General features: G+C 33.5%; 4 protein-coding genes across 5 annotated transcripts; 1 reads left to right on the forward strand and 3 right to left on the reverse strand.

Moving 5' to 3' along the window:
* The first annotated feature begins 993 nt into the window (after nt 1–993).
* On the forward strand, nt 994–2377 carry LOC125222135 (uncharacterized protein At5g01610-like). Of its 2 annotated transcripts, none has more exons than XM_048124603.1 (3): nt 994–1157; nt 1385–1439; nt 1866–2377. In XM_048124603.1, the coding sequence occupies exons 1-3, from the start codon at nt 1071–1073 to the stop codon at nt 2234–2236; spliced, it is 513 nt and encodes a 170-aa protein (XP_047980560.1). In that variant the 5' UTR covers nt 994–1070; the 3' UTR covers nt 2237–2377. The 2 variants fall into 2 exon arrangements, with proteins under 2 accessions (XP_047980560.1, XP_047980561.1); XM_048124604.1 differs by having other exon boundaries at nt 1132–1157; nt 1871–2377.
* A 330-nt stretch (nt 2378–2707) lies between these two features.
* LOC125222133 (mitoferrin-like) lies at nt 2708–3983 on the reverse strand. Its single transcript, XM_048124601.1, has 2 exons — nt 3119–3983; nt 2708–2989 (listed from the first exon to the last, which is right to left on the reverse strand). Exons 1-2 carry the CDS (start codon nt 3812–3814, stop codon nt 2810–2812), a joined length of 876 nt encoding a protein of 291 aa, XP_047980558.1. The 5' UTR covers nt 3815–3983; the 3' UTR covers nt 2708–2809.
* A 1913-nt stretch (nt 3984–5896) lies between these two features.
* LOC125185468 lies at nt 5897–6515 on the reverse strand. The gene is made up of 2 exons (XM_048081997.1): nt 6188–6515; nt 5897–6092 (listed from the first exon to the last, which is right to left on the reverse strand). The coding sequence occupies exons 1-2, from the start codon at nt 6495–6497 to the stop codon at nt 6031–6033; spliced, it is 372 nt and encodes a 123-aa protein (XP_047937954.1). The 5' UTR covers nt 6498–6515; the 3' UTR covers nt 5897–6030.
* A 1882-nt stretch (nt 6516–8397) lies between these two features.
* Nucleotides 8398–11925, reverse strand: LOC125223207 (protein TIC 56, chloroplastic). The gene is made up of 6 exons (XM_048126230.1): nt 11335–11925; nt 10606–10816; nt 9901–10098; nt 9239–9521; nt 8999–9161; nt 8398–8921 (listed from the first exon to the last, which is right to left on the reverse strand). Exons 1-6 carry the CDS (start codon nt 11803–11805, stop codon nt 8733–8735), a joined length of 1515 nt encoding a protein of 504 aa, XP_047982187.1. The 5' UTR covers nt 11806–11925; the 3' UTR covers nt 8398–8732.
* Nucleotides 11926–15624: the final 3699 nt, after the last annotated feature.

The following is a 15624-nucleotide window of genomic DNA, read 5'->3' on the forward strand; positions in this document are numbered from 1 at the left end:
AGACTTGCTATACTTGTGATTTAATGTTAGATTAAATATTTTTATTTGCAATTTATTCAACTGAGCGTCCGAAAGTAAATTCACTGGAATTATCATTAACAAGATAATAGTTCTACATACTACATGAGTTGGGTATTCGACCATATCAATTATTCATAACTTACTTATTTTTACTAAAGCAATGAAATATTGTGATACAAATGAGAGTAATAATTAATAAATGATTTAAATGGCTAAATAAGGAAAATTGGCTCTTCGCCATGGGTGTGCTAAATATAGGACTCTGGATCAGAATAATGTCTGCATGAGGCTGTAGCCAGCCTAAGACTCCATGTGATAGAGCTTTGAATTATTTGGGCCCCTAAAATTTAAACTATACTACTATAAATAATAGGTGCAAAAATATCAACTGATATAGTATATTTCTAGAGATTAATACTACTGGTACTACTATATATATATATATATATATCAATTAGTTTGAATATATTTCAATTGAATAAATTATTGTATACTCCATTTTGAATCGGTGTACCGCTTGTCGACAAAAATTATAGCAGACATTGGGATACGGATTTTAATTCTTCAATCCTTTGCTAAAAATATCTTTGGACTTTTTGTGATTTGATTGCTCCAGCGGCCAGCCCAAGACTTCTTATTTATTTATTTATTTTTTATCATTTTTTTGCATCAATTGATTTGAGATTTAATTAAAAATAGAAGATATCGATGGTTCGAAACCTCGATAGTAGTAGTACAACCACATCGCATTATACCCCTAAATTTTTTTTTCTGCATGATTATAAATCTAATTCGTTAAAACATGTAGTACTATCTTTTTCCTTTTCACAATACATATTTATATTTTCATATGAACACATTTTTTATGTGCATAAATGAACATCTTTATTTATGTAGGCATTGAGTTCCACGCAATTTTACCGGTACATTTTAGTGGATAATAGCAACGGATTATAATCATTATGACAAAGAGACCTTCATACAAGAGAGAAAAAGAAATGAACTTTTTTGCTTAAAAGTGAAAAAATTTGTAGTTTTTGTATGTATGAATGGATCAAGTTTTCAGCAAAGCTAGTTCGTTTTGGCTTAAACAAAAAGCCAGCAATGAGTTTGGCTCTGTCGGAAAGGATGGCAATGTAACATCCCCAATTCTCTATCAGAATTTCTCTATTTTGTAATTTTTCATGATCTTATGCAAACGATTAATGTTGTGTGATTGCATTTTCTGAGATTCATTTCGGAATTCGAAGAACAACATACGATGTATAATGAAATACATTAAATATCCCATTGGATTTATTGGATTGTGGCTTAATTTGAGGAATTTCTATAACAATCTCTTTGTTTCCTTTTGTCTCGTTAGTCATTGTCATCGAGCATTGAAGGAGGCACCAAGTGGTTGGTTAACACGATCAAAGGTTAGACATCTTTTCCCTTATGATTGACACCATATTGTGTTCTATTAAAATTAGCTTATTACCCGGCAAAATATTCGGTCTGTAGCTTCGATCGACGTTTTATAGGATCGGTCATTTGTTAGTAACATTTCCTACAAACGTTTCCCGTACAATAAGCTTTTCAGTTGTTGATCTGTCGGCAATTCGTCAATTCTCTATATTACGGATGGATTGTTTATGGTAACCAATGTAGACATTTTTACTTGTAGACATACTTTCTCGCAACACAGTAATCGTCGTTAATCAAGATTGTAGGATTTTCTAATGTTTAACGATATAAAAAATGTGACAGTAAATCCTCGGTTTTTTGTATTGAAAAGACCTCCACAATTCTTTTTTAGTCACGAAGTTGTCGGAATTTCTTAGATTACTAACATCCCTTTTCAGGAAAGGTCCAAAAACCATTACCGGAGCTCTTAAAAGAGTACGATCTCGCAATCGGAATATTCCCCCGTGATGCAACGAGCTACGATTTTGACGAGGAGACAAAGAAGCTAAAGGTTTACATTCCGAAAGTGTGTGAAGTTGGGTACAAGGATCAATCCGTGCTGCGTTTCGCAACGGAAGTGAGCGGTTGTATGGAGAAAGGGAAGTTGTCCGAAATAGTTGGGATTAAGACAAAGGTGATTGTTTGGATGAAGGTGAGTTGCATCACCTCCGACAAAACCAACCTCCATTTCCAAGCCACTGTGACAAGATCTAGGAGTAGAGCTGTTTATGAAGTTGAAAAAGATGGCACTGTATGTGGAAAGTTCTAGTTGTTCCCAAGATTTCCCCCAAAGAAGCCCTTCAAACTAGAAAATTCTTGTGAGTTCCTATAAGGATTGTTAGAATTCTGTCAAGTGAATGATGTTGGTCTGGTCTTATGTGAATAGTCAATAGTACAATTTGAATTTGCATACATTGTGTATTACTCCACTTGTGTGTGTATCATTATGCAAAATCCCATGTCATAGTAATAAGCGATTAATGTCCAAGAACAAAGATATTGGATTAAAAATTCTACAGTACTAGTATTTAATTATTTATTTATAAAAAACATATTGAAATGATTATCCTAGAATTTCAAACTCAAAATTTAGAATGTATAATTCCTACCAAAATAAATTTATGCTTTACCTCTCTGCATAGTGGAGTAGCATTAATATGGACATGTTCTGTTTCTTCATTGACCCTTTTTCTCCAGCTGAACAATATCTGTACAACATAATTACACAACAATAGGCAGGAGCAGGCAAAGCTATGAGTTATTAACTTATAGGAAGACAATAACTTGTCTCCAACCAAATTCATGAACTTTGTCCAAACACCAATATATATATCTGCCTCCATCAATGGAAAAAACTCTTGACTGATTCATAAGTAGACCAGCAGATAGCAGCAGCAGGTGCATGAAACAACATCCTAGGAATCCAACCTCTCATCAGCCCTCTATACCCATCTTTCTTCTTGATGATCCCAATCACATCCATAATCGAGCTACTCGAAAGCCGATCACACCCACACACGCCCTACCATCACCAAAAAAAAAACAATTAAGATCATCGACTGCACATTAGTAAACATAAAGTATTAGTTTGAGATTGTTCACTTTGTGAAAAAGCCCACTAAAAACACAATCCACAAACAAACAAACAAACCTGACACTGCAGCTGAGTCTTGACAACATCAAGAGGAGTGGTGACAACCGCAGCCAACGCCCCGGCAGCGCCACCAGCAGCCGCGTGCACCACCAAACTCTCGTCCTCTCCCTCCGCCATCAGGCCTCTCTTGGCAGCCTCGTACGTAGCAAAGTGGACGGCCGTAAAAGGCGCGTTCATCACAACGGTCGTCCGATAACTCGCGTAAAACGCCCCGAATCCCTCCTCCACCATAACCCTCTTCACACAGTCGCACACGCCCTTGTAAGGGCTTCCTTTAAGCTGGAGGCGCTGCTTCACCACGTCCATGGGCGTCAGCACCGCGTCGCTCGCCACGGTGGCGCACACACCGGAGGCGGCGTGAGCGACGGGGCTGTTGGGATTTCCTAAACTCTTGCAAGACTCGTAGACGGAGAAGTAGACGGCGTGAGCGGGGCCGGCGCCGAGGCCCATTGCTGCGATGCCGCGGTAGAGGGCGGCGAGGCCCTCGAGTTTTAAGATGGAGGCGAGGGAGTGGCGGAGGGTGAGGGAGGAGGCTGCTTTGGCGGTGGAGGTGATGGCCTGCATCCTGGTTTTGAGAGTGTCCACTGGGAACATGGCCATGTGCTCCACGGACCCGGCGATGGAGCCGGCAATCATGAACTGCCAGAATTCAAGGCCGTCGTGGACTGGTGCCGGCGCCGCGGTGGCTGCCATGGTGGAGGAAGATGGAGAAGATGGGGAAAATGATCATGGTTTTTAAAGGGTGAGAAGTAAGGATTAGTCATTGGAGATATATCGATCGCTTTCGAATTCTTGGGAGACAGAATCACGATTCAAGATATGTTTGCTTTACATTTCTTCATTTTAAGAAGAATAAGTGTAAGTTGTTTAATAGGAGTATAAACCAAAACAAACCATAGTGGCTTTACATGTCACATTTTGCTATTTTAGCTACTCTATAATTACATCTCTCATTTCACTCTTACTTTACATTTTCCACGCATTATAAGAACTCATATCCGACATTAACATGCGTTTAGTACACTTATTAATCTTAGTAAAAGACATGTGTTGTGAAGAGGACTCGAACTCGGCACCTCATACAATAATATCTAATTCGATATCTCAAACATTAATGTCTAAGCTCCTTGCCGCTAAGACAAATGCTGTAGGACATCTCATACACATATTTGTCCCACTTTATTTAACTCACTAAACACTTATTGTATTCATATTTCTGCACTAAATTATATTTATATTTATCTGTATTTTGTAATTTTTGCACTTAACTCACTAAACACTCACTCCCTCCGTCCTAACTTAAGAGTCCTGTTTTGTCATTTCTGTTCGTCCCAACTTAAAAGTTTTATTCTACTTTTACCACATTCCACCAACTTAATTTACTCACATTTTATTATAAAAGTAATGTATATAAGTGAGACTCATATTCCGCTAACTTATTCAACCCACTTTTATTTACATTTCTTAAAACTCGTGTCATAACTAATTAGGACTCTTAATTAAGTTGGGACTGAGGGAGTACATTTTTTAATCTTTGTGTCCAAATAAAACGTTTGGACTACTGTGAAACGAAATGAGTATATAAAAGTAGAATCCATAAACCTTTTCAAATCCACATAATTAAAATTCTAAGCCACCAAAAAGTAAGAGTACTATATTGGTGGAAGAAGAGGGTATATATTATAAATTTGAAGGGGAAAGCAGCGGAATCCGTTGATGTAGACAAGAAAAAAGGTTGATGCAAATAGAGACAAATAGAGATAGGGCATGGCATGTTCTATCCACACGCCTTTTCAATCAGCGGTAATCTCACTACCAACACCTCTCGATCGCCCCCTTTATATTCCCATTTATTTCAAAAGAAAAATGGAATAAGTTTGTTTAATTCAACATCGACGTGTGGAAAGGCATCTATGAATAGCTCGATTCATTTACTACGTTTTTTTCAAAAGAAAATAGGCATGCAGAATTTCATGTCCTCATTTCAAGATTAGATCCCCTTCCCTTTTCTCGGAAACTCGACAAAAAAATGGAGTCGAATTCATCGCTAGCTGCAGAAGTGATCTGATTCTTCACGTTATTCTTGGGAAAATTGCACTTGGATTGGCTTGTGGATCACTGGTATATTCAACTTTTTGAAAGAGCTGATTGAAAAGTGAAATAGAGAAGAAATTATATCTACGTAGATTCGTGATAAACTTGTAATTCTTCCGAGGAATAATGATGTTTACATAGTGGTTCCGTTTCTATTCTAAATTGTTTTGTATTACTACTATTTTGTTATTTGACATTTTTTTTGTTCTAAGCATTTTGCAAACAGTATATTATAAAAACTAAGACACTTTTAAATAATGGCTCAAGATTTTCCTAGTCAGATTATGTATTTATATTTTACTTATAATCAAACTCATTTAGGTTCGATGCCACGCATATTAAATGACATTATTCAAAAATATCAAAACTTTTGGAAATAATTTGGAGGGTGAAGTGAGTTTCACCAAAGATTTTCTCTATTATTCTTTGGGCCATCCCGGCCCATTAATCTAATTTTTCGGGCCATTTTATCGCATCATATCTGTCCAAATAAACACTTTGGGCCCCTCGGCTCTACCTACGATAACAAGCCCATTTCCACAAGGCCCACCACCCAAAAAAGAAACAACAAAAGATTACTAGGAGTAGTATTTAAGAAATGTTTTTCTCCTTCAATATTTTTTAAAATGGTAAAACGCTTTATACTGTAATTTTTCTCTATTTTATTCAGCTCCTCATTAATTTAAGAAATTGTTTACGATTCCATTGAAATACAAGCCACAAATTACAATCTCAAACTCTGGCATAAAAAAACATAAGGCAGAGTTTAATGTGGAAATGAAATACAAAAAAAAGCAGTCTAAAAATAGAAAAAACTAATCATGAACAATGGCATGAATTAAAATAGAAGCCTCCTCTGTAGCAGGAGCTGCATCATCTGCACCAGAAAAAGATACAGTTTGAAGCTGTAGTGTGTGTGTGAAAAAATGAAATGGGATAGGAAATAGGAGTAAGTAATTGAAGATAAAGTACCAGAAAGCGGCGCAGGCAAATGAGACACGATGTTATCCATCAAACTAGTCTCAGTCTCATCTGATTCTTGAGTCGGATGCAAAATACCTGCAATCAAACCACTCAACACCCCTCCATTTTTATCTGAATCATCACCACAATTCTTCTCTTCTTCTGTTTTTTCAATTTCTTTAGGATTACCAGCAATGCTCTCTTCTTCTACTTTTTCTTCTCTCTCCTTGTTTTGTTGGGAGAAAACTATGTCTGTGATATCTGTGGTGCCTTTCTCCATCTTTTCACACATTGAATTTTGTTGAGAAAGGAAAATCATGGTTTTATAGTTTGGAGTCTGGAGTTTGGAGAGAGTGACAAGTGTTTCTGATAAAAATAAGAGACCACTCCGTATCCATTGATGTTGGCGCACGTGACACTGTCTTGATTTCGTTGCCACCTTCTGATAGGTCGGTTACTCGTACTCCAAGAATGTTGTGCTCTTATTATTTTTTTATTTTATTTTTATTACTTCTACCTTTGTTTTGTTAACTCCCATTGTTAAAGTTGAGTGGTGGTTGTTTTTAACTCGTGATTAAAATACTACTATGGTTTACTTGGGGAAGGATCCCCTGCTGTGTACAGCAAGGGGTTGTGCTTAAAACACAGTACCTTGTGGGGGATGGATCCCCTATCGTGGTGGTAAACATAACATGGGCTGCTGTGGAGTCATACGCTGTCGTTTCCAGCCTCAACTTTGACAAGCCTTGGTATTTTCAAATGGATTCAACATAGAGCGCACTAACTAATCCACATTCTAAGGAGTAAATTTAAGTTGAACAATTAATAAATTTTATTTACATAACGACAAACTAAGGGTATTACTCATTTAATTTATGGATTATTTATTTTACTATTTAAAATTTTAGAATTTTGTATTGAATTGCATGGTCATTAGATTTTATTTAACTATTAACATTACGATAAATTAATATAATATAAATAAATAACTGTTTAAAATCATTGTAGTAAACAATAATTAGAGCTTACCGGCTGCCTTTGGAGTTATCAGGAGTATAAATTATACTGTATAATACTACATTTCAAGTAAAAGTTTATCAAATTTTGAAAGTCATTTTATATTTAAATATAGTAATATCAATTATAATATATTAATTTTACACTAAAAATTAATTTCAAAACGTAATTAAAACTCCCTTTGTATTATTCTTTAAACTATATTTAGTGTGGTATTAGTATATTATAATTGAGAATTAATATTGTAAGTGATTTAAACTAATATTTTATAAAAAAATCTGATCTTATAATTTTTAAAATGGAAATAAATTCATATCATATTTTTTTGACAATCATGAAACAGTTAAAAATATTAAAATGTTAGTCATGTTTTTAAGTTATGAAATTGGTCAAAATTCAACAAAAATATGTGATTGAATAGAAATTATCACGAAAATTATAAATAGAGTTTTCAAATTCGATAAATCTTTAGTCCAAAACAATTTAGAAAGAAATTAACAACTCCCTTATTGCTACCTATAAGCTCTAGTTAATTGTGGTTTAAAATAATCTACTGATATTACATTATCTTATAATAGCACTACTAGTTAAAATAATTTTAAACGATTAAACTTAAATTGCTAAAATATTATATTCAAGAAATTATTACTTATACTACTAAGGAATTACTACTACTACTTAACAAATTATTAAATATACTGATTTTATTAGTGGAGGTGTGGAGGTGTGCAAATATTAATTAAATCATTGATCAAATATATCATGAATACTATCCCATCAAGGGTTAGACTGCCAAGAAATAGATAAAGTAATTGAACCAATACGACAGCGTATGACTCCACAGCAGCCCCTGCTGTGTTTACCACCACAGCAGGGGATCCATCCCCGATTTACTTAAATTCACAAGTTGCTCGTAATAATCTATCAGTACTAGTGTGACCAAATTTATTCAATAAGAAAGCAATCATATTCATAAACTTGTTATTTTCTCAACATATCGTCAATTTTTTCCTAGTATCCATCAAAATGTAGAATGGGAATTCTCAATAGAAATGTAGATAAAAATATCAAACAAAATGAAATTAGAAATGAATTATGTGTGCATTTATAGATGTAATTTTTGGGAAAAGAATTACTAAAAAAATCGCATCCTACCCCCACCCAAACCATCTACCAGTTACAATCAAGAATGAAATAAAAGATGAAATAAAGGACGATATTGCAATATTAACCCATCGATGAACATGTATGCTGAAGAGCACAAAAGATGTGAGATATTCAAAAAATTCAAGACAAGTCAGTGCTATCTTTGCAAGTTCAAAACTTGTGCTCTATCAACAAGAATTTACAGTATTCCTCAACCTAAAATCTCTTCTACTTAGCTACTACATGATCAGTGTAGACCCACAATATCTCGACTCGCCGTTGCTAAGGAAGAAACAGAACTCCAGAGGGAGAAGGTAAGCACAGAGAATCATCGATGAGGGGAGAACTTAACTGAGAGCAAGAAAGCAATGGCAGTACATAGCTAGCTTTGTTATCGACTCTCCAGTTTTCTCCGCTCCTCCTTTTCTTTCTTCTCGGCAGCCCTCTTAGCTTTTCTTCTTTCAGCTTTCTGAGCAGCATCGGCTTGGACTTTTTCCATGATCTGGTCGAAACCTGGGATTGTCTTCTCCAGTTTTTGGTATGTTTGAACACTCAGATTGTGGAAAATCTCAAAAAGTCTCTGCATTGGTTTAGGGTTTAGGATTCCAGGTTTAGGTGCAAAATAAACGGGATGCTAGATAGATGGGTGGAACTTACCATGACGTCTTTGTTCCATTCAGCAATGTATGGTGGTCCAGTTGTGTACGATCCGAGAGGCACACGGTGCCATTTACCACCAAAAACAATATTTTCCATGGCCTGTTCGATGCTGAGAACCTCCCATGGCCTCAACCCGGGGATAATTTTAGCCAATTCCCGTCTGCCCAAAAAAGGAAATCAACTTACTAATGCTATTCCAAGAAATTAAATTCCCCATAAAATGCAAAATAACGGTACCTAAGATCTTTCGGAATATATTTATTAGGCATATGGTCTTCTTCAAGAAGAGTTGTCAATTCAGAGCCACTTGCCCATAAAAACAGAGCATGGCTTGGGATTCTGACACCAGGCCAAACACCATTATTAGCCTCTAGAACAGCCAAATCACGCCTTTTGCTCTCGTATGCTTCGTCTTGCAGCTGCTTGTAAGTTTTTTTTTCATGCCCCTTGAGAGGAACCCATGGAGGAATTCCTTTCTGTAACTTATGAATAGCAGCTGTAGCAGCAGCACCTAATCTAACTGGAAATCAAGCCACACATAGCCAATTAGAGAGTAAGTCTCTATAAACGAACTCTCATGACATTTTTATTCACATAGCCAATTGGTAACTTACTAGCTTTGGTAAAAAGTTTGAGACATTATGTTTTAACATATCACATGTCATTTTAGCCCCTTAATACATTACTATTTAACTATTAAACCATGTCTCTATGGTGAAAGAGCTAACTATGGAGTATTTTTATTTGAAGAATTTGAATAGCACTATGCACTAAAAGTAAATGATAGTGATATAGTACAACATAAAGATTAGCACTGCTCATCCAGAGTTCAGCAGATATTTAATAAACTCAACAATGGGAAACTAGAAATAATATTTAATAAACTAGGAATCACGAACCTTCCCAAGTAGCAATTGCACGCTCGAGACCATAGACCATGCTAATAGGCGCCCATTCATCCAGATCATCGCCCCAGATAAAAGTATCCTTGTCAATTATCCCCGCACCCCAAGCAGTTTTCAGCTGTATCAATTCCATTGGTCCCCTTGAACGACCCAATCGGTCCTTATAGTACCACCCACCAGTTTTCATGATAACTAAGATTAGAAAAATATAAACCCATTATTTTAGTGAACGATAGACTTGTAGCATGTAGCCCGATACCAATTTATCAAACAATCCTCTCAAATGAAAGAAAAGAATGCAAAAAAAGAATAAGAGAGAATACAGTTGTCAGAAGAAAACAAACAAATGATGAAAATTACATCCAATGTAAAAATACACTGACCACACTCATTTAGCTTGATAAAAGATGATATCCAAGTTCTAACATGGACTTACTTGCATTACCACTCAATATTTTTAATTCAGCTTTACAAATTTATACTATGATACATCAACAATTGGCTAAAGACATCATCTAATATTTAAAAATTTCCCAAAGAGGGCTAAAGAAATTACCTAAAATCCAACTAATTCTCAAACAGAACATACACACAGCTCACTGTCTCTTTTAGAAATTGCATACCCAACATCCACGAATTGCCACAATTGAGATACGAAAACAGCCAAAGTGAGTGCAATATAGATAACTTTCTACTTACAGTCATAGTAGCGCCTCTCCAGTGCTTTATAACCTATAGCCTGAGCAACATCAATTGGCCTACCCGGTGGGTATGGCCGTTGCCTGAACCCCCAAAGTCCAAAGAAGAACTGCCTAGCAAAATCCCAGAATTTATCATCCGATTCCTGCCTAGTTTTTATAGCTTTCCTTGGCATTGGCCTCCCATCCAGCCCAATCACATTGGGCACCGCCTTTACAATCACAATGAATTACAAATTACGACAGATACTATGTAAAACTCCAACAAGAAACAGCATTGTGTTACCTCAATACCTTTCAATTAAAATCCCCCTCCAACTTCAATGGAAACCATAACTCCACCAATAAACACACTAATTTTGATGACAGAGTAATACATATACAACCAATAGCATGTAAAGTGTAAAAAAAGTAGTATAATCTATGCTACACCTTCTATCATTACACCAAATTAGCAACTAAACCACCATTAAAAACAATCCACATTGAAAATTAACCAGCTAGCTTTTAGCAAAAGACAATTCTTCAAAATCTATCACTTTAACAATAACAAATCACCATTTCGAGAATGCACAATCCATGCTAGTACGTCTTACTATTAATTGAGTCCAATTTCATTCTTCCATTCGCACACAGCCACACACACACCATTACTAAACCAATCCCTAACAAGAACTACGGCTACTAGAAAGCCTACAAAAACACAAATAAAAATAATACAAAAAATTACCTGCCAATATTTCTTATCCTCTTTCTTGTAGGGAACTGAATTCTCCTGCAGCTCCAGCTCATTAATTTTATCAGCAATCTCCTCAGCTCGGGTCAAGAACTGCACAACCGGGCTGCTCTTGAACTCAGCCCACCATCGCTCATTCTCCTCAATCTCTTCCTGGGTCGGGTTCTCCTTCTTCTCAATAATCGGGTCTTCCTGCAAAATCTTCTCCACTTCAGGCCTATGTCGATAATCAGGTAAATTCTCACACTCCCAGTAGAACTGCTCCAGCATTTGCGTGTACTTCCCGGGCTTCTCATCCGCCTCGGGCTGCGCTTTCTTCGGAAAAGGATTCGAAATAGCGGCGAAGTTTGGGGTTCTCCCCTGCGGTTTGAAGAGCGAGGAAACGAGGTTGATTGACGGAATTGGGAACTTAGGTGGGGATTTGAACCAGTTGTCACCGAACGGATTGAAATTTATCGACGCCATTAACACCGTATTTCGAATGAAGAAAAAAGAGGAAATGCAGAGCTGCGAAATTGGATGAGGGGATTGAGGAAGGAGGCTATCTCTCCAGTTAGATTCCTACGGATATCTTCATTTTCACTTTGTTAAACTAAAACCCTCTCAAAAAAGGGTTTTTGTTCTGCACGATTCTAAACCGGCGGCATATCCAAGAGATTGTTGAGCTCAGTTCAATAAATGGGCTCCAGCCCAATTACATTTCTATTTTGGCCCAATTAATCAATAGGCTTAAAGTGGCCCACATCTTGACCATTCAATACAACAAGTCATAGGACAAATTGCCAAATAAATTATAGAAAATGATGAAATTGTGATCTATCTCATGCTTTCTAAATATGATAAATAAATCATAAAACATGAAAATTTATCAGTTATCCTATCCTTCCATTATTCGATGAATTACGTAGTGATGTGGTAGCTGATTTAAAATACGTAGACAAAACGTCTTTTCATACTTAATTAGACGTAGATGTTTTGCGCAGCGTTGTTTTATCCATGTGTTTTAAGGGCTTAATTTACCGGAAAATGGAAGGATGAGATATCTTTCTTGATTTATTTAACAATTTGCACAATAAGTTTAATCTGAATTTATATGTATAAATGGTTTTTCTAAAAAAGCAGCATATAAACCGATTGTATTCCAATTTTGAGTCTTATTTAGATGAAAATTATTTGGGACAATGATAATTCGGAATGCTCCGAAAATTAGGATTTACAATAGAGTGATGCTAAATGGCCACATTATGGCCAGCCACACAAGGTTAAATTAGTAAATTTAAGTATACATTAATCAATAAAATATTAGTTATAGTTAGTGGATGGCTTAAAATTACTTGTGTATCCTTTGCCTTATTTTTGGTTATTAATTCTCATCTCAAAATTTTAGACCGGGAGGAAATCTGTATACTATTTCAAAATTTGAAATAAAGTTGCATTAATAACAACTTCCTATTTAATAGCCTTTAATTGGAATTTGAATCAAAACAAACACTAATTAACTGAGTTCTTTTTAAATGCCCAATCGATTAATGTTATTTATCATATAGTCTGAATGTATTATACATTAATATTTTTAATGAAATTTGTTCCATGAAATTAGTAAGCTCCTGTGTACAACAACATCACTAAGAACAATAATCCTAAATTATTTGACAGAATATTCTCCTAAATTTTTGTAATATTAATAAATACCATGAAATTAAATTACAGAATTAAGAAATCTATTTATAAATTAAAAATATGTATATAATTATAATGCTTTAACTATGGTACAATAGTATATTAACATATACCAACAAAGAAAATCGTTCATAACTAAAATGATAAACTAAAGCAATCGAAAATACAGATAGTATTCTTAATTTACATTTGAGTAGTCTTATAAGTACAAATGTGGGATTCTTAATAGTACTCCTACTAATTAGGAATTTTTATGGCTATAATTCACAACTTGAAACACTCTCAAAGTCTCATATGTGCATTAATGAGTTTTTTACTATGCATTCACACCTACTAAAAGAAGGAATTGGTTTTAGATTCACGGAGATTAAAATTGGAGGTGTAGTCAATCTCATGAGATTTAATTGATGGACTTTGTCATGATTTAGAAGTTGGATATTTGATTTATAATTCGATTGAGAAATTATTAATTAATTTAGAACTTCGATTGTTATGAAATTAAATTGAATATTTGAGGATTTTAAAAATACTTTAAATTGACAATACCTGATTTTAGGCTTAAATTTTGGTTTTAATTGAATGACTTAATCTTATATCCAATTGACCGTTTGAGGATAATATGATATTTGATTCAATTTATCTTACATCTAGTTTGATCTTTGATTTAATTAATCAAACGAAATGATATTCTATAGACTTTATGTGAGCAATTTGTATGAGTATCACCCTCGTTTGATGCATCGCTAAAACTGTTTGCTTTATTTTATATAAATATTTAGTTTAATTTTAATATATTTTAAAGTGTTATAAGTATTTTTAGTTTTGATGTTTTATTCTTTTTTTGTAGTTATAGAGAAAACGGATAAATTGAACTTTGATTTTCATGAATTTTATAAAATTAAAATATCAATAATATTTTGAAACATATTAGAACCAAACTAAATATATATTACAAAACCTAACGCTAAAAATAATTTAGCTAAATATTAATATCCATTTTGACTAATTTGGATAGTTATATATTTGGTTTAATTTATCTTATCTCTAATGGATACAATAGGATGTCTAGTTTAATCATTGATTCAATTAACTAATCAATTTGAATGTTAAGATTAATGCAACGATTTAAATGACTTAATTGGATATTAGATAATTTTTTATATAATTAATAATTTAAATTGATCTTTGATCCTAGTGTAAAATCGGGATTTTAAATTTTAATGGAATAATTTAACTAAATAATATATTCAATTGACTAACTGAGTATAATTTACACTTGATTCAATTGGATATATATCATCGGATATCTAGTTTGATATTGAATTCAATTAGACTAATCAATTCAAATTTTAGATTTATCTTATGTTAGTGATGGTACGAGAAATGCCGTGTTAGTAAGATTTTTCTTTCTTATAAGTATTATAAAATTAAATTATAGATTATCAAATTTATTTATTAATATAAAATATATAATGATGCATGACAGCATGAATCTTAGTTATAATTTTTAAAGGGAATTTTAATTTTTTATAAATATCTGTATCAAAGAAAATCATCCTAATGGAAAATGATAATTGAACAATTAAGATAAATTTTAGATTCAAATGAACAATTCAATAGTGATTAGTGTATAACTTTAATCTAAAATTCATATCTAATAGTGAATTGAAACTAAACACTATTGAATTGTCCGATTTGATCTAAGATTTAATTGAATTGAGTAGTATCAATAAAAAAATCTCAATATTGTGTCAAATTAATCTATGTGCCTTTTTTATTCTATTTTTAGATGTAATTGAGCAATTAAGGTGAATTTAGATTCAAATAAATATTTCAAGTGAATCTAAGTACCATTGAATTGTTTAATTGATTATAAGTTCAATTAAATGTTTAATTACACCTTCTAATCTAGTAAATCTAAGCACTATTGAATTGTCCAATTGATTCTATGTTTAGTTAACTACAAATCCAGTTGAATTGTTTAGTTACATTTTACAATCGAGTGAATCTAAGGACTGTTGAATTGCTCAATTAATTTTATATTCAATTAATTATAAGTTCAATTGAATTATTTACGATTTTGGATTATCGGGTATCGGGTTGCCCGATATCCGATCGGGTATACCCAAATTATCCGATTTGTTTTCTAAAATTAATAAATTACTCCATGTTTTATTATAATTAAATGTAGTTTAATTTCTTAACTATATTTTAGTTAATACTGAATAGTTAGCGCATAAGATATATAATTTAAATTTTTAATTATACTTTAATTTCACTAACTTGTGATATTTTGCATTTTTGGTGATGTTATTGTTAGATCTTGATTCATATGAATTTTTTAATTGTGATGCTTATAAGGGATGGATGTTTGAACTTTTATAAATTTTGATGGTTATTGATTTATTGTGGATGGATGAAAGATGTTAATATAATTTATGAATTTTGTATTTTTCAATGTTTGTAGTTATTTTCTTTTCAATTCAAACTACTACAAGAATTTTGTATTCCTAAAAGTTTGTAGTTGTCTTCTCTTAAATTCGAACTACTACAAAAATTTTGTATTTCTAAAATTTCGTAGTTATTTTCTCCTGAATACTACTT

This window comes from Salvia hispanica, chromosome 4 (assembly GCF_023119035.1).
Source record: "Salvia hispanica cultivar TCC Black 2014 chromosome 4, UniMelb_Shisp_WGS_1.0, whole genome shotgun sequence".
Lineage (NCBI taxonomy): Eukaryota > Viridiplantae > Streptophyta > Magnoliopsida > Lamiales > Lamiaceae > Salvia > Salvia hispanica.